Source organism: Panthera uncia, assembly GCF_023721935.1.
Source record: "Panthera uncia isolate 11264 chromosome C1 unlocalized genomic scaffold, Puncia_PCG_1.0 HiC_scaffold_3, whole genome shotgun sequence".
In the NCBI taxonomy this organism is placed as follows: Eukaryota; Metazoa; Chordata; class Mammalia; order Carnivora; family Felidae; genus Panthera; species Panthera uncia.
In genome coordinates this window covers 58079961-58099510 of record NW_026057584.1, presented here as the reverse complement: position 1 = coordinate 58099510, position 19550 = coordinate 58079961, and the positions used below count along the sequence as shown (strand labels likewise).

At 41.4% G+C, this 19550-nt stretch overlaps 1 protein-coding gene across 8 annotated transcripts in view; it reads right to left on the bottom strand.

The window, feature by feature from the left end:
- Positions 1-19550, bottom strand: part of WIPF1 (WAS/WASL interacting protein family member 1) — a 131050-nt gene that overhangs the window by 11618 nt on the left and 99882 nt on the right. For all 8 annotated transcript variants that reach the window (XM_049616014.1, XM_049616010.1, XM_049616012.1 and 5 more), the window contains 5 exons: positions 18701-18830; positions 12810-12965; positions 9145-9918; positions 4146-4358; positions 3320-3433 (listed from right to left, as the gene is read on the bottom strand). In XM_049616014.1, coding sequence (XP_049471971.1) covers positions 3320-3433; positions 4146-4358; positions 9145-9918; positions 12810-12965; positions 18701-18830 — 1387 coding nt within the window. The remainder of the gene's footprint in view (positions 1-3319; positions 3434-4145; positions 4359-9144; positions 9919-12809; positions 12966-18700; positions 18831-19550) is intronic.

The following is a 19550-nucleotide window of genomic DNA, read 5'->3' as shown; positions in this document are numbered from 1 at the left end:
GCACATGTCAGTTGAGGAAGGCTGCTGTGGCCACCGCTCTGGAGAGACTTCAAGGTGGGCTGGCACTGACAGATTCTTCAGGAGGCATATCAGCAGGGATTTCTGAGATAGAACCAAATCTCTGAGCAAGGGGAGGAGTTAGAAGAAGACACTGGCACCCCATTACCTTGCCTCTTCCTTCTGCATCCCGACCACATTTTTTCTTGGGCCCATACCCAAGCAAAGACTCATCTAGATGGGAACCAGTCATCTATCATGGAGCCCTGACCATCAGCTGACATACCACAGGTGGTTAGAAAAATGGGGGCTGGCCTTATGCAAAGCTGCAATTAGGTGGCACAGCTCAGGGCCGCCTGGGTGCCTTCCAGGCTGGTGCCCTACCTGGAGGCCACGGCAGCTATAGGAGCACAATAAAACCACTCCGTAGTATTTTAGTTAGATGATCCAGAGATAATCCATTCAACACACGGAATGCTGGAATATTTAAAGCAAATCTACAAAAACATTTTTGGGGGCAGTGGACGTTAATTCAATTTAAGAAACATTTTGAAATGCCTACTATATTTCAGGTTCTGTGCCACTTGAGGAAGATGCAATCATAAGCAGGACAGTTCCAGTCCTCAGGCTGTGTTCAGTCTTAAAGACAGAAGGGTAGGGAAGGGAATGTGTTCAGCTATTAAATTAAAAACCTAGGGGAAGGGGGTTGATTCTGTTACTGACTTAAATACACAAAGAGCACTTCAAGTAGATTAAGAATGCTTACATGAAACCAGGAAAAATATTTAGAGTCTATGTGAACAGCTCCTTAAAGTGAATTCATTTCTTAGTGTCCCCCAAATGAAGAGAAACAAGCTGTTTTTCTTATCAGAGAGAAGCCCCTCTTCACGCCACACACACACACACAGAGCAAAGATACCTGTCCCACACAAAGGCTTATTTTCCACTCTTGTATAAATGTATTACACTTACACCTTTTTTATTAGTTATCTTCTAGGAATAGAGTATTCCACATAAATGAGTTTTTCTAGTAAATACACTTTCCCTTCCAAGCAGCAGTATTCTGTTTACTTCTGGCATTTGTTCATGGAAATTTTTAAAAAATATTTTCTAGTGTGCCTGGGTGGCTCAGTCGGTTGAGCATCTGACTTATGACTCAGGTCATGATCTCACGGTCTGTGAGATCGAGCCCCACACTGACAGCACAGACAGCACAGGGCCCACTTGGGATTCTCTCTCCCTCTCTCTCTGTCCCTCCCCTGCTCTTGCTTTCTCTGCCTCTCAAAATAAATAAATAAATAACATTAAAAATAAAATAAAATATTTTCTAATTCTTTGAATTCTTCAGCAGAGGCACAGAGCACAGTTTGACCTATTCTTCACAACCCCGCGGAAACTCCTGTATTGTCCTGTGCTATGATACAAAGTACAACTCTGTGCCCCTGTCACACAGCCAGTCCCTCTCAGGACCTGGGACTCCCACCTATCACGTCTCCCTGAAGCCACTGATTTTGCTTTTAACCAGCCTTGACTTCAGCTATGAATCTGCTCAGTGGCTGGGAAACAACCAACCAAAAATTATTTAAGAACTGTGTGTTGGGGCACCGGGTAGCTCAGTTGGTTGAGCCTCTGGCTCTTGATTTCGACTCAGCTCATGATCTCATGGTTTGTGAGCTCGATCCTCAAGTGGGGCTCCGTGCTGACTGCATGGAGCCTGCTTAGGATTCTCTCTCTCTCCCTCTCTTTCTCTCTGCCCCTCCCTGGCACATGCACGTGTGTGCATGCGCTCTCTCTCAAAATAAATAAACTTAAAAAAAAAAAAAAAAGAGCTGTGTGTTAAAGGGTCAACAGGCATCACGTATGTGTGAGGAGCTCCATCTAAGGAATGAGGACAAGGCTAGGGATGCTTTGGCATTTATCTGAAAATGCTCACTTTTTCTCCATACATTTCTGGTTTGGGAGTTTGGTTCCAAATCTAAGACTGTCACACCTCTGAGCCTCAGCACTGAATCTGTATATTTCATGCTAATTCTTTCTGAGTTCTAACCACTTATTGTGTTGAAATTTCAGTTTCACTATTTCTTCTTGTTCACCTTTTTGTTTCAACAGGGGAAAGGAGATTCACTTCTTCATGGTGGCATTACATATTTTAGTAAAACCCAGAAACAATCTAAATGTCCAATAATGGTAAACTAAATTACTGTATGCTGACTTGATGGAATGGGCAAGTGTTTTACTAAGCAAAATCATGTGAATCCCACCAAAAAACTGCACTCTATAATTATAACTACAAATCAATTCGAGTTATATGGATAAAAATGAGCAGAGGACCTGGTAAAATGAAAATAGATGTTATGTGGAGATTTTATGAAGATTATGTAGAAAGATTATGGGTGTATTTAAAATTTTCATGTAATGTTCTAGAAGCTAAAATCATAATAAATTTATTTTATTTTACTTTAATATTATTATTTTTAAGATTTTATTTTTTTAGTAATCTCTACACCCAAGGTGGGGCTCGAGCTCACAACCCCGAGATCAAGAGCATGCTCCACCGACTGAGCCAGTCAGGTGCCTCTTAATATTTTCATTTATTTATTTTTTAATTTTTTAAAGCTTATTTATATTTTGAGAGAGAGAGAGAGAGAGAAACACAGAATCCCAAGCAGGCTCCATACACTGTCAGCACAGAACCTGATGAGGGGCTTGGACCCACAAACTGCAAGATCATGACCCAAGCCAAAATCAAGAGTCAGACGCTTAACAGACTGAGCCACCCAGATGCCCCATCCCCTTACTATTTTTTTAAGTAATCTCTACACCCAACATGGGGCTTGAAGTCACGACCCTGAGGTCAAGAGAGTCACATGCTCTACTGACTAAGCCTGCCAGGTGCTCCTAATCCTAATATATTGAAAATATCAGAGCAGTTACAGTGAGTTTTTGTTATAATTATTAAGACATTTGGCTAGTCTCAAAACTGGTAGTAATAGAAGATGGCTCTATTTGTGCTATCTTAGGAAAATCGAAATCGGGAAGGCTGTTCAAACAAGCAAAGCAATAAAATTTAACCTATTAGCAAACCAGTTATTTTGAGCTTGTAATGACACATTAAAATGATCATTTCTCATATGCATTCTGGATATCTCCATTTTTCCCTATTGCTTGTGGAAGGGGAGTTTACCAGAATGGAGACAGCTCCATATGGGGCTCTCTGCCCCACTCTAGGCAAGAGGCCAGGATTTCCTATACAACCCTGAGTTGTATATAACCCAGGCTATTCCAGTATGAAGCCACCAAAAGTCCTTGCAGAAATACTCACTCCGGGTTTCATTTCTTGCCAGTTTACTGGGATAACTTTTGGCCGTTGGTACATATGGCTCTGGAGGTGGCAAATCAGAAATCGGATGGAAGTAGAATCTGCTTTCCCACTCATCTGAGAGAGAGAAACAAACAGTATCTTCAGTAACAATCTGCTATAAAGATTTATGTAATGAAAAGAGAGAACTGCAGAGATCACTTCTAGTTGTATGCCTAGAAGTTTAAAGCTCAAAATGCTACAAGTCACTGATTAGCACGTCAATGGAATACAAAGCAAATCAAAGCAAAGACAGATAAATAATCCAAGTGACTTTAATTAGAGTGATTAGGACCCAGCCAGTCCCTCTCGGGAGCTAGGGGCTAAAGTCCGAGATACCTTTCTTCCCACCAGTGGGCAAAGAAGTAACTGGGGCCCTCTCATAACAAAGGCAGGGGAAACTGGCTTATGAACTGTAAACCATGGTGCCTCTTGCCTACAGCCAACTGTTGAGAAAGGTAGATAAGGTAGGTAATAAGGTAAACTACAAAAAAAAATTTTTTTTCAGAGTCCTGGGATCTTCTAGAAAGTTAACCAAAATGAGACTTTAACAACGAGAGAGAAAAATGAACTGCCTTTTTGAAAAGTGGAGGAGGGAGGATTACTACTTTTAATTTGAAATTATAGTGGTCTCTAATGGTTACTTAGATCAGAGCAGTGCAGTGTGATAAGAATGAGGTTCACAGAAACAAGAAATGTTAACGCAAGCACACAAACAACAAACACAAATTTACCATTCAGTTGTCCCATAGCCTGAAAATGTTTCCAAGGAGCTGGGACCCCACCTTACCTTCACCTGAAGAGTCTTGGAAGCCATTTCTAATTGATGTTGATGGTGGAGGAGGGGGAGGTGCCCCAGCACCAGGCCTGTCGGGAGGAAGAGGAGGCCTAGGTCCACTCCTGGCACTATCTACTCCACTCCTGGACGGCAACTGGGGGGTGGCAGGCAGGGCCCGAGATGTGCTGCCATTTCTGCTTATTGGAGGGGGTGGTGGGAGAGGGCCTGGAACAAAAAAAAGGACAACATTTAGTGCAATACCTTACATCCTACATTACTAACGTTATGTCACCATCAATGTGCAATTATTGAACACCTGCTGGATACATGCCCTATAATTGGAAATGGTGGAGACTTTCTAAGAGATTTTCGTCAAGCATTGAGTAAGCACATATAAACAGAACTGAACTTACATACACATGTCTGTGTATAAAGAGTGCATACTGATAGTTAAATGGCTGCTTTGGTTTTGAGACAGTACTGATACAGTTAGGTTGAGAACAGGTGATAATTAATCCATGTATACTGACAGCTGTATACTTTAAAAACCACTTTATAATCCTTTTAAATAGCTACTGGACTAGTTTCTGTGACAATTATGAAATAAACGCCATTTGAAAAAGAATTACTGGGGCGCCTGGGTGGCTCAGTCAGTTAAGCGCCCGACTTCAGCTAAGGTCATGATCTCACAGTCTGTGAGTTCAAGCCCCACGTCAAGCTCTGTGCTGACAGCTCAGAGCCTGGAGCCTGCTTCGGATTCTGTGTCTCCCTCTCTCTCTCTGCCCCTCCCCTGCTCATGCTCTATCTCTCTCTGTCTCATAAATAAAAACATTAAAAAAATTTTTTAAAAGAATTACAAAAAGAGTAAGATAGTTATGAAGTTATTTTAGGTCTTTAGAGGGACTAGATTCTTTAAATGCACACTGGTATTGCTAATTACACATGCATGATTCCATGATGCATACAATCTGTTTCCAGACAAGTGGCATCAGGAAGCCAAATACCAATCATCCTGAGAATGGCAGGAGTTCCTTCTTGGTTCTTCCTCTTTGGGGTGGCAGACTAACAGGGAGCAACAAACAGCTAGTCCCTGTGCATGGCTACACATGCTGGCATAGAGCCCTGACCCTGAGCAAGCTGGTTACTACATGGAACTTAATTACTATATACCTGAGATCACCTGATAGTCATCTCACAGCACTCTTGCCAGGAATAAGTAGCCAAAAAATCAAATAAAAAGTACTCTTTAAGTATTTGAAACCATTTAAAAAATTCAGTGGTATGGTAGAATCAGAACATTTTAATTTCCTAAAAATAAAGCAAAATTCTTCTTTTTGATAATACAAAAGAAACCTCTCTTGCTTGTCCCATCTTCCAAATTCAGAGACTATTTGGGTTATGAGTAAATGAAAAAAAAAAAAAAAAAGAACTTGAGCATTCTGATGCAAATCAAAATGGCCTTAGTAATTATTCCTGGTCTTCAGCAGCATGCTTTGCGTGCAAGATGCTGGCATTTTATGTAAATACATGTTATAGCTCTATAAATGTAAATATCTCTTATTAACTACAGAATCAGAAACCAACTGGAGGGCCTTAAACCGAACAACCCAGCCATTGCAGGTATCCCTGCCCGAAGTCTTGGCCCAAACCCCTGATGGGAGTAAGAGGCGTGCCCAGCCCTGGCTGGCCTCTCAAGGAGTCTTCAGTGCTTTTCCCAGCAGGGTTTATTTATTGCCCCATCTGTTTGCAATTGCTGGAGTCCCAGTCAGGAGGAGATGATTTATTGGGGGGCAAGTGTCTCACATACTGTGGGTGAACTTCACTGGTACTATTGCTACATAACTGTCACTAAATGCAAACTAGATTTCCAATATTATGGGGCCTGGTGCTATTAACTTGATCAACCTGGTATCTTTCTCTCTCTTTTTTTTAATGTAAATGTTCATGTTCCTAACTCTCCAACCTTCTAGGCCCCCTGCTCTAACCCTCAGCATGCATAACAAAAAACAGTTTTCAATTTCTAATAATAAAATAATAATAATAAGCCATCACTGAATGGTACTACGTGCTAGGGATTAAGATAACCACATACTTGTCTCATTTAACTCTTACAACCCTGAGAAGTGTAGGGACAGCAGATGAGGCCTCTGATGTTGGAAGGTTAAAAAGCTCAAGTCAGGAGGCTAATGACTGCAAGAGTCTGGATTTGGCTCCAAATATGTCAAATTCTAAAGCCCACACCAAGCCAACCCACCTCTCAAAATACAGATGGTCCTTGATGACCTCTCATAGGATCCTTGTAGGAATGTAAGTTGGTAAGAATTTTCAATTTGGCAAAACCTATGAAATCTATAATTTGTCCTGAATACCTGACCAAAATATTGCATTTCAAGGATTTAATCCAAAGGAAACACATAGAAATGTGCAAAAATATTTAGATACAAGAATGTATTCCTTGCATTGTCTGCAACAGCAAAAATCTAGAGATGGTCCATATGATTAAATAAATTAAGGTACATTTGTAGGCCATTATTATGCAGCCATTAGAAGTTAGGCTGTAGAAGAATAGTTAATCCTATCAGAAAATGTTAATGAGATTGTTAAATAAAAACAAACTATCAAATAGTATGCATAGTGTGATACTGATTTTGTAAACATATATATGTGTATATATAAATATACACACACATTTTATTTATTTTTCTTTCTTCCTTTTTTGTTTTAGTTAGCTCTGTGCCCAACATGGGGCTTGAACTCAGGACCCCAAGTTCAGGAGTCGCATGTGCTACTGACTGAGCCAGCCGGGCACCCCTATAAACCATACATTTTAAAAAGAATGAAAAGGGGCACCTGGGTGGCTGAGTTGGTTAAGCATCCAACTTTGACTCAGGTGAATATCTCGTGGTTCATGAGTTTGAACCCCACATTGGGCTCTGTGCTGACAGCTCAGAGCCTGGAGCCTGCTTCAGATTCTGTGACACCCTCTCTCCCTGCACCTCCTCTGTTCACACTCTGTCTCTCAAAAAATAAACGTTAAAAAAAAATAAAAAGATTGAAAAGATAATAAAAAATGTTACGAATGATTATTTCTGGGTGGTGGTAGTGAAGGATTACAGATCTTTTTTGTTGTCTTTATATTTTTCTGTATTTTCCATAATAAACAGATGTGATTTAGGTAATCAAAGGAAATAATAAATAGGGGCGCCTGAGTGGCTCAGTCAGTTAAACATCCAACTCTCGATTTCGGCTCAGGTCATGACTCACATTGGTGAGTTTGAGCCCCGCCTTGGGTTCTGTGTTGACTGTGTGGAACATACTTGGGATGCTCTGTCTTCCTCCCTCTCTGCCCCTCCCCTGCTCATGCTCTCTCTCTCTCAGAAATAAATGAACACTAAAAAAAAAAAGAAAGAAAGAAATAATAAATGTTACAGCTATATGTCACAGACTATCCTATTTAGGGGAAGAATGAATCTGTTGATTTGTCTATTTGGTACAGTCATGCAAACAGCTCTTCAATCACCTTGGGGGAAAACCCGTAGTGGTTAGATAAGAAGAAAACGTTGCACTTCATTCATCGGACTGTCTGTTCTCGTTTGTTCTTTGAAGAATACTTAATGAGATGCCATGATGTGCAGGGATCGGACTGAAGGGACTACTAGTAGCTTTTCAGATTTGTAGCCTACTCTCTGTGGCAGGGTGGTTTCAAGTAGTGGTTCTCAGACTTCGCAGAACATTAGAGTCACTGGGGAGCCTCCAGATATCTTGATGATCTGTCTGTAACCCAGACCAATGAAACCAGAAACCGTGGGGAAGGGACCCAGGCATCCACGTTTTAAAGCTGCCCAGGTGATTCTAGAACGTGGTCATGTTCACGGACTACTGGTTTAAAGAGTGTTTATTAGGTTTTTGAGGTCACAGGGCAAAAGGTTAGCTTCTCCTAAAGAAAAATATGCCCGAGCTCTGTGCCCCGAAGCCTGGATCCTGCTTTGGATTCCGTGTCTCCCTCTCTCTCTGCCCTTCCCCAACTCACTCTGTCTCTCTCAAAAATAAGTACACATTAAAAAAAATTAGAACAACAACAACAAAATGCCCCATTTCCAGGCATCCTGTATATATAATAAGGTTAAATTTAAAATGTAGATGGTTCTCCTGAACCCATCAATAGCCACTGTGTAATATAAAGCACCTATTATAATTAGGAGAGAGTACAAGCTCTAGGGAATCCTCATTTCATTTCATTTCATTTCATTTCATTTCATTTCATTTCATTTCATGGTGTCTCAAAGTTCTTCCCTTAGATCAAGCTTTCTCAGCTCTGGGCAGGGCGGTGGGGGGTGGGCACAGATGAGCTTCAGAAGGGCTTTCAATCCACGAAACAGCCCGCAGATTGTGAGTTTACGCTTATGAGCATTTTTATGAACAAAGGCCTATACCTTTATCTGATTCTCCAAGGGATTAATGTGCCAGAGATGTTAACAAACAGCAAAATGGACTCTAATGTTTGTCTTTAATGAGCAGGGAGGAGGCCTCAAAGTTTGACCGATGAAGAGAGCAGTACAGGAAAAGGTCATTAGCTCTTAAATAACTGCCCTTCTTGTTGGAATAATGGGTCCCTCTTGCAGGAGGTGGGAATTTATTTGCCCAATTAAGACAGCTGAAATTCACTTTAGGAAAGGCAGGGTAGCAGAGCCATGAACATATTTCAGAACAGAAGGTGAAGGTTCTGGTCTCTTCCAATTAACTAGCTTGTGATCATTTGACTTTGTAAGTTACTCAGTCTCCTCATCTCTAAAATGCAAACAGAAGTAGCAGCTCCCCCTCCCCGCCTTCCTCCGAGGTTTACAGGAGGTCAGGATGAAATCAAACGCGATAAGCGTCACTTAAAAGATCCGAGTGGCTGGCCAGAGAGTTCACTTAAGCTTCTGTTGGACTCCACTCACTTATATGAGGATTAGTGACATGGGGGCAGGCTGGGCTGTAGGAAGACAACTCACCCCAAGTGTTGCCTTACCTGATCTGCCTGGTGGGTCCCTCACTGGAGGAGGGGGTCTCTCATTGGGCGGGGGAGGAAGAGGGCCCGAACGTCCTGGTGAAGGTAAGGGGGGTGCAGACGAAGAAGTAAGGGACAGATTCCGCTGTGGGAGTCTTGGGGTTTCATCACTGCCACTGGAACCCGGAGGCAGGGGAGGAGGGCCGGGTCTGCTTGGTGGCGGCGGTGGCGGTGGGGCCTGTGAGGAGGAGGAAGGCCTCGGGGTAGAAGGCACTGGGGGCTTGCTGTTCTGAGGGGGAGGGGGTGGGACTGCCTCCCTATGGACGGAGGGCCTGTTGCCCACTGGAGGAGGCGGAGGAGGGGGTTTGTCATCCAAGGCCCTGCTGGGGGTAGGGGGCAGGGGAGGCCTGTTGGAGAAGGGTGAGGAGGAGCCTGAGGGTGTCTGGCGTATGGAGCCTCCTCCAAAAGCAGCACCTCGGTTTCCAGGGAAAGGGGGAGGAGTTGGCCCAGGGCTGGGCTGCCTGGGGGCCCCAGGCACTGGTGGGGACCCTCGGTTGTGCAGACTTGATTGAATGGGTCTTGGCGTATTAGGTACTGGAGGGGGAATGCTTTCAGGCTTTGCGCCCACGTCGGGCCTTGGGGGAGGCATTCGGTTCCTCTGAGGCTCTGGGGGACCACTTCTGTGGCCTGGGGAAGGCACAGGAAATCTCCCTGGGCCACTTGGGGGTGAGAAAGGTTTGGCAGATGTGGATCTTCCTCCCGGTGGCAAAACTGGGAGTCGGCTTCCTCCAGAATCTAAAGAACAGGAAAAAAAAAATCCAGTTAGGAAATTAGGACACCTCCCCTTAAAGAAAATCAGAGAACTAGAGTGTATTCTCAGCTACTGGAAGTCCTTTCCTAGATGCCATAAAGTACAGGTAACTATCATTTATATAAATCAGATTCTGTGTGGTCCTTCCTGGAGTCAGAAAGACGGATCCCAGGTCCCTGTGTACCTGCTACTTCCAGGTTCTACAACCTGGCAGCTTTCAAAAGGATTTTGGAGAGCTCTCTTGGCATTATGTGTGTACAAGAACCAGGAGAAAGTTGGGAAGGGTTCCAGAGAGAGAGCCCTATTCATTATCAGAAGATGCTGCAGGTACATGGGATTTCTGCTAATGATTTTCTTTCTCTCCATCCCCACCCCTGTCCTCCTGTGCCTGCACCTCTCCGCTTTGAAAAAATAACTTATCCATGTTGGGTGAAAAATCAGTTTTCCCAATGTATAGATCTCCATATGGGTGGGCTTACCTAGTCCCTTTGAACAGAATTCCCAAGAGAAAGTGTAAAAATGTAATGGAAGAATTAGAACGAAAATAAGAAAGAACTAACACAAGAAAAAGAAACTGTCAAAGTTTAATTGAAAGACTCAACACCAGGGGTTGGTCTTGATCTGCAAAGGAGGAGGAAACTACACAAGTGTTTTTCCTTACTGAGTCAACTTCCATTTCAGCAGTGGCAGGTCAGAACAACTCTATTATATCATTAATATTAAACTTCTTCGGTTCAACAAAAGGGGCCAAAGTTATGGAAAAAATTCAAACTACCACCCCAGAATTTCTTGGAACCCAAGGTAATTCTCAAAAAATGATTAGTCTAAAAACTTCCACCATCTCACCCATAAGCTTATTAAGGTACTAAATATTTATTGAGGACCTGCTGTATATCAGCCATTATTCTACATGCTAAAAGACAGAGGAGTAAACAAAATAGAAAAGATCCTGCTGTCCTGTGGTTTACATTCTTGTGGGGGGAGATACATAATAAGCCAGCAAACATAGAAATATTCTCAGATAGTTGTAAGTATTAAAAAGAAACTAAAATAGGTTGATGAGATGGAGAGGCCAGGATAGATGGGGTGGCTGAGTGGGGATGGCTTTTCGGACAATGTCACATTTGAGCTGAGGCCAGTCATAGAAAGGTGAGGAAGAGGTGCTTTAGGCAGAGGACCAGCAGGTGCAAAGGCCCTGGGGCGGGAATGAGCTTCAAGGTGAAAAACTGAGGCCTATGTGCCTGCGGCACAGTGAACATGGAGAACCTAGCATATGGACCCTGAGTGGCCAGCAGGGGTCAGGTCATAAGGAACTTTGAAAACCAGAGGAGTTCAGGTTTTATCCAAGGCACAGTAAGAAACATTTGGATGGATTTATACAGTGGAGTAACATGAACTCTAGACAGAATTTTTAATTTCAACTTTGGTACTAGAAAAAAGGTGTATTTTCCTTGACTGTGTGCTATAATTCTGTGTCACCAGCTTGTGATAAATTCTGTTGGAATTCCAAGTTCAGATTAAAGCTGCAGTTATTAGGCATGTATACATCACACAGCTAGTATTCCTTATGTGGATGGTATACTATGATGATGTATACATCTGGTATACCATTTTGAGCACGAACTTAAATTCCATCTTCATTTTATTATTAAATTTTATTTATTATTTTTGAGAGAGAGAGAGAGAAAGCACGTGAGCAGGGAAGGGGCAGAGAGGATGGGGGCAGGCAGAGGATCCAAAGTGGGCTCTGTGCTGACAACAGATAGCCCAGTGTGGGGCTTGAACTCATGAACAGTGAGACCATGACCAGGGCCGAAGTCAAACACTTAACCAACTGAGCCACCCAGGCACCCCTTCGTTTTCTTATTTTATTTGCAGTTATCTTTTGCCTTAATTTCTTCACCTACTTCATTCAGTACTTTGTTAAAGTACTGAATGTCTGCATTTGTCAGCTGCCTCCTTTTTGAAGTGGGTTTTAAATAAGTAAATTTAAAGGTAAATGCAGGTCTGGCAAGATAGAATCTCTCATGTTATCAAGCCTGTTTTTCGATATTGACCATTCAACTACTAACTAGTCAGAAAACCCTGAGGATTCAGTGGCTTTATCTTCATATGATTGTGAGAATTTCATACTTTCCCAGCAGACATTAAACGATCACAGAATTAGAAAGAAAAGTCTTCCAGCATAATAAACATTAATACAGAAAGTTTTATGGTAAAACGTATCAAGCCTCATGCACTTTGCAGGGTTTTTTATTTGGTCATGACCAGATTTTTCAATTTTTCTCTCTGCCGTCAGGTTCAAAGACAGTCCTGTAGGACTCATTTCCCTGTGTCCCTGCAGAGAATATTTAGAATCACTGGCCCTCAAATGCCAGATGTCTGTCATGCAAAACACCTTTTCAGATTTAGTGCAATATGTAATTATATTGCATAGAACATGCTCCATAGTGTGTTTGAAAAGTGGCCCACAAGTATTTACTATACTAGACAGCTGGGTCAGGCTACCTCACAAAGAAAGGTGAATTTGCCAGGTCACCAGGCAGACTTTCCAGGGACGGCAAGTTCCATTTGCTCCTTCTTTTTCTTCCCACTCTAGCTCACCCTTTAGAAAAGTACAAAAAAGTACAAGTTACCCCAAGGACACTGGGCAAATACTTGACAGCTCAATGGAGCTGTCTGATTTTGATTAAAAAAAAAAAAAAAAAAAAAAAAAAAAAAGATGCTACATAGAGTCTTTTTTATAAAACAGTGTTAACATTTCAAGCCACCTAAAATGTTTGAAAGGGCACAGTGCCTGAGAAGGGCTGCCAAGCCTTCCAACCACCAAACTCTGCCTCCTCTTGTTACTAAGTGAGAAAGAAACTGTCCTTACCACTCTCCCTGTTGGCTGTGGATCTCAGCTTCGGCATCCCAGCCTGGAACAGTCCTCCCAAACCAGGCGGTCCACCCCCTCCGAAACTGCCACCGCCACCGCCACCTCCGCCACCACCAAAGCCACCACTGCCACCAGCACCAGCGCCTTTGGGCTCTGCGGAAGGAAGAAAACACAGTCTCTTCACCATGTACGAAAACATCACTGGAGTCCTTCACAGCCTGAGCCCAAGTAAACAATAAACAATGAGGACCAAACTGGGAGCCAGCTCAAACTGGGCCTGTGGGGGCCTACTGGGATTTCATTAAAATGCAGGATTTTAAGGACTCACCCTACCCCTGGTCAGAAAAGGGTGGGGTTTCTGTTCACTCCAGGGCAGTCACAGGCTCCCCGGCCGAAGAATCAGTAATAGCTGATGACTTACCCCCACACCCCACCTTGGCGAGCTGCTACAGAGTTAACATCTGTATCTTAAGATTTGGTAAATAAAAGAATCTTCAAAGAAAGTCCAAAGGGGGAGGGGAGAGATACAATGAGAGGTGAGAAGAAAGGAAACTGTAAAAATAGAAGAAAATAAAATATCTCATAATTTTACTCCCTGGAAATGGAGGTTATTTTGTATTTTTTCTTGTTAGTACTTATTTCTAAGTACTTGTTAAGAAATTAAAAAGTTAAGTATTTTTCTTGTGAGTACTTACTTCTTGTTAGCTACTTACTAGTGCGCTTGTTAGGACGTATTCTTTCCTGTTAGTACTCTTCTATTTTATGGATTTTTTTCTTAAAATTAGGACCAGATTCACTAAAAAGCTTTTAGCCCACTCTTTTCACTTAACACTTTTTTGTTAGCATTTCCCGTGTCATTAAGTTATCTTTGAAAACATGAGTTTAAGGGACTGCGTTGCGTTTTAGAACATGAATATATTGTAGTTTATTTGACCATCTACTTATTTGATGGCCTTATGGGTTGATTTCAAATTTTTAATATCATAAAGCCCAACAGGAGGCTTAAACATTAAAAAAAAAACAATCCCTGCAATTTAAGATGGTACAAAGATTTTGTTTTATTTTACATTTATGTCCCTAAAACTGTGGAAGATTCTGAAATGGGCAAACAAACAACAGCAACAACAACAAAGAAAAAGAAAAAGATTACTAAGTATCCTGTCTAGGCTTTTGGGTTATTTTCCAGGTCTTTCAGCTATTTTACAACTCTTTAAATTGTAGAAAACTGATAATAATTGTCCATAGAAACATAAATTAGTTGTATTCAGTGGCATGAAATTGATTACTGATGGATTTTGCACCTATTTGTAAATTTCCCCTCTGATCTGCCTAATGAGTGTGGTACTTTGAATTCTCCTTTGAACTGGTAACATTATACTGCTTCCCTCATTAATGAGTTAAATGAAATATCTGACTTATGTTCTTTAAAAAAAAATTTTAATGTCTATTTATTATTTTTTTTTTTGAGAGAGAGAATGTGAGTAGGGGAGGGGCACTGAGAGAGAGGGAGACACAGAGTCTGAGGCAGGTTCCAGGCTCCAAGCTGTCAGCAAAGAGCCTGATGCCGGGCTCGAACTCACAGGCCCTGAGATCATGACCTGAGCCTAAGTCAGCCACTTAACTGACTGAGCCACCCAGGTGCCCCTGACTTATGTTCTTTTTATATCTGTATGAGAGCCATGATTATACTCTCTTTTTAAAAAAGGATCTCATGACAAAATACTTATGTATGTATGTCTGTATTTATGAGGTTAAACATTGTTGAAAGTTCTATCCCTGGAAAACTTTCTAGAGTAGTATATGAAATCTACAAATTAGTAGGGGAGAATTGATACTTGTATGATATTTAGACCACCTGGAAATATGGTAGATTCTCCCATGGATTCTGGTTTACTCAGTGAAGATATGTAATTTTCATGATATGGGTCACATATCTTCTTGTTAGGGTTCCTTTGATACATTTTTGTTTGTTGAAATTGTTTCCCCTTTTGTAATTGGTTATCACTGGCATCAGAAAATTTCATTTGACATCTAAGAAACCATTTTGCTATATTTTCTAAATTAAAATTTATAAAACATTTATTGGATTTTTTAGTAGTTTAGACATATGGTCTGCAAATAATAAAGGTTTTGCCTCCTCTTTTCTAATAGCGGTGTATCTTATCTTAGTTCTAGTTTATGTAAGTAATAACTCTGATGACTGGACTTCCATGCAATATAAATTATTAATACTGTTAAACTAAAGACAACCACAGTTTGATTTTAATGAGCACACCTTTAATGTTTCAAAGTTACATTCTAACTATTGGTTTGAAATAGGTTTTTTTTCCCTTCTAAGTATTCACAGTCAGCAAGGATTCTCTATTTTAGGTTTTTAAGACTTTCTTGGGGGTGCCTGGGTGGCTCAGGTCATGATCTCACAATTCATTGGTTCAAGCCCCGTGTTGGGCTCCACGCTGACAGCACAGAGCCTGCTTGGGATTCTCTTTCTGCCCTGTCCCTACCCCTCAAATAAATAAACTTAAAAACAAAAAATGACTTTCTTATGGCATGGAATTTTATCAAATGCCTATTCATGATCTGATATGGATTTGATATGATGGCTTAATAGACTTTCTAATGTTAAAAATGAGATAAACCCTGGTCTCGGTGAATTATTCTTTTAATATACTATTGAATTAGATGTTTTTGGTTTTAATTAGTATCTTCTCATCTATGATCATAAGTCCATAATAGGGTTTCTTAACCTTGAAACCACTGACACTTTAGGTCAGATAATTTTTTTTAAATGTTTGTTTATTTTGAGAGAGCAGAGAAGGGACAGAGAGAGAGGGAGAGAGAATCCCAAGCAGGCTCTCTGATGTCAGTGCAGAGCCTGATGTAGGGCTTGACTTAAGACAAAATCAAGAGTTGGACACTTAACCAACTGAGCCACCCAGGAACCCCTCAGATAATTCTTTGTGGTGGGTGGCTATGTTGTTCTCTATAGAATGTTTACAGCATCCATAGCCTCTACCCACTAGATGTCAGTAGGAATCCCTCATTCACCAAGTTGTGACAACTAAAAATGCCGCCAAACATTGCACATGCCCCCTGGGACACTGATACATAGCTTTCTTTTTGTGTTTGCGTTGCCTTGGTCAAGTCTGAGGTTAGGATCATGCTAGTCTCATTAAGTCTATCAGATAGCTCTCCATCTCTTTCTATGTTTGGGAATAATTTGTATAGCACTTGAATGAGCTGTTTCTTAAAATCTGGAAGAATTTACTGATAAAACTGTCTGGCTCTAAACCTTTTGAGAGAGAAAGTAGCCTGATAAAGTTTTCAACTTTTCTCTTGCTCAATGAAGCTTCATGAGTGAATTTTGGTAAATTTTAATTTAAGATTTTAACATGTTTTAGCATATAAATTCATCATAGCATCCTTAATTTTAGTAAACCTGCTTGAATCTCTTACTAATCTACATTCTGAGTCCTAAACTTTATTCATTTGTGTTTTCCTTTTTTCTCGATTAGATTGATCATAAGTCTGTGTAGCTCTGTATATTTTCTAGATGTAGAGCTTTCTGGGCTACCTATGGGAGCTCTGCTGATAGAAGAAATAGTCTGATAGTGAACTGATTACTTCACCTAACAAATAAAATTACAATAATAATTTCTAGAAGTGTATGCAAAATTGTTTCCATATAAAAGTACACATTTTAATTAATTTTAATTATTACCAATAATAACATCATTTAAATATTATTCATTAATTAATGACACATTTTAGAATATTGCATTTACATAGGATGCCTTTACATGGCACTCAAAGAGACTGATGATCACTATCAGACATCATACATCAGTCTTCTTAACCAGAAACATTTGTGCACCTTCCAGATAGAGAAGCTGAAGTAGTTGAGGATAACTAATTGGCTCCAGGTTACTTCATTAGTAATCACACTGCAGAATAAGGCTGAATTAAGTTATAGGATGTATGGGGCACTTGGGTGGCTCAGTCAGTTAAGTGTCCAGCTCTTGATTTCAGCTCAGGTCATGATTTCATGGTTCGTGAGATTGAGCCCCACATTGGACTCTGTATTGACAGCATGGAGACTGCTTGGGATTCTCTCTCCCTCTCTCTCTGCCCCTCCCCTGCTTCATGCGTGCATGCTCTCTCTCTCTCAAAATAAAAATAAGTAAACTTAAAAAAAAAGAGTTATATACAACCATGGTCCACATTTTGACATAGGACCCAGGGAAATTTCTGTTGGAAACAAATAAAAAACTATACATGGATTTTGCCACTTGCAAAGAGCCTGTGGAACAATATAGGAGACCATTAAGTGCATGGACAACAAGGGCATGCATTGGGTTGCATCATGTGTCCACCTAGCAAAGTGCATTCATAAACATCATTGAGCAGCTGGAAAGGAGAAGAACTAATATTTATTTCCATTTAATGGGAGGAGAAGAGGACCTTGAAGAACACAATTAGTTTCCAATAGTGGATTCAGGAATAGGCACTAGACTGTGCAGTCTTCTTCAACATCAGTGGGGAATTCACATCTACCTCTCTCGAGCCCTAGGCCCCTTCCCAGAGTGGAGAGAACAGCTGAACTCTGTCCCAGAGGTTGGCAGTTTGTGGAGCTCCTCTGGCCCCACAAACAGGCACCATGACTCACACAGCTTTGGACCAAGGCTTCCCAGAGATGAGTGGTGCCGGGCTCCCCTCAAGGAGAATCTCGTGGTACCAATCAAGAGGACTAAGGGGTTATAAAATACCATATCAGTTTTGTGGGCATTTTGACTAAGAGGTAACTGTGTCAAGTCAAGGGTAAAATACCCCATAGTGGCTTTTGGAGATTGGTGTTCTCTCCTCTGTGACACAGAGCCTGGTAACAGAGCAACATGTAAAAGCCTTGTCTTGGCCTTCCTCTTTTCCATTTTCTCCACACCCATGTTCTCGCCTTCTTTCTTCTCTACCCATTAGGCGCTTTTCCTAGAACTTCCTCCTAAACACTTCTGATCCTCTACTTGGCTAAAATCCTGTATCACTTTCCAGTGTCTACAAGGCTCCCTCTGGTGATTTTGGAAAGTCAGGCTATTTCCTATGGAGTCCAAATGGGATGTGTGTGTAGGATGTATTTTGGGGACATCTAGCTGGCAGTGGAGAGGTCTAGGAACATGAGGAGACAGTCTCGAGGCCTGGTTATTAACTACCAGTGGATTCTAGTCATGGGTACATTTTCATTCTGTTGTAAATGTTAACAGGAGCCCTGTTTGTTTATACATACCCTGCTTTGTTCTAGAAAGTATCTCAGACTTATGATGGATAGATAAGCAAAGTTGTGATCTCATTTCCTCTCTCTCTCCCAGCTCCTGAAAATCGCATCTTACACTTGAATGACACATTCCAGACCACAAAACACTTTTGCATGGTCTTGTTTGATGCTCACGGCATGCCCGTGAGAGCAGCAGAACACATATTATCTCCACTTTACAACTGAAGACAGTAAGGCTCGGAGATGGTAAGGGGTGGATGTGCCAGAACCCAAACCTACGTCCTCCGATTCTAGGGCTCTTTCCATATTGCATGCTGCCTTTTGATCTGCGGTGCAAACAGTAACGGGTTAACTTCCAGAAAGTGTTGTGAATAATTCAGAGAATCGCTGCTGTGTGTGCCTTGGACAAAGAGTTATTATACTGGCTTCCTGCAGCATTAGAGGGAACCCAAGCCGGAGCTGTGGCTACACTGAGTGATACAAGTCCCTTATTTTGCTAGCTTTGCAGCTGTTGTTAACCAAAAAAAAAAAAAAAAAAAAAATCTTTCTGGAAGGGTAGGGTTGGGTTGATGGTTAGGCCATAAATCATGTATCTCCATGGAAAACAGCTTTTTTCACTTACTGTCCAATATCGGTGCACTTCTGTCATTGGTGACAGTCTTCTTCAGTTTCTTCCCTTTGCTGATGTCAGACAGAAGGGCATTTCTCCCAGCCTGTTCGGACTTATTCAAGGTAGGCTTTTCTGTATTGGCCTAAAAGGAGAGCACGCACACTTGTATTCATCTCTTGAATTAAAAATCATGTACCACAACACTCGGTGGGGACAGCTAGAGTATTGGAAGCTTGTTATTGAGGTTCTTGGCAATAGGCTGTAAATTCTCCACAAGTTTTAGATCCGATGTCATTCTTTTTAAGACCCAGACATTTGGGAACAGATGCAGCAATAAATTACACTCATTTTTAATGCAGGAAGAGTCAGTCCCTGATAAAAGTCTCTAAAAATTCAGACCACAGTCTGGCCGTAACCAACGGAGCCAGGGATGGATGTGAAGAGACGAGAAGGGAATTTTAAGTCTAAGAGGATTCTGCTGGATACTACGAAGCTTCACCCTCCAGAACGTGCCCTGAAGATCAGCTTCTCCTTCACATCTTTTAGAGCTAACCTGATGCAAGGGGCAAATGGTCTGTAGCACAAAGGGTCAGCTCTTTGTTCTTTAAATCCACCAAAGTTTTAGAAAACAATTCCCTCTCTACATTGCCGAAGACTTTTTTTTTTTCTTTTTAATTTAAGCCAGACCTGAGGTGTATTTTACATGTAGTAAAATCACTCTTTTAGTGTAGAGTTCCACCAGTTTGACAACCATACACAGTCATGTAACCATCACCACAATGAAGATATAGAACATGCCCATAATCCCAAAAAGTTCCCAGAAGTCCCTTACTGGAGGTGTTTCTAATGTTCAATCCCTTTG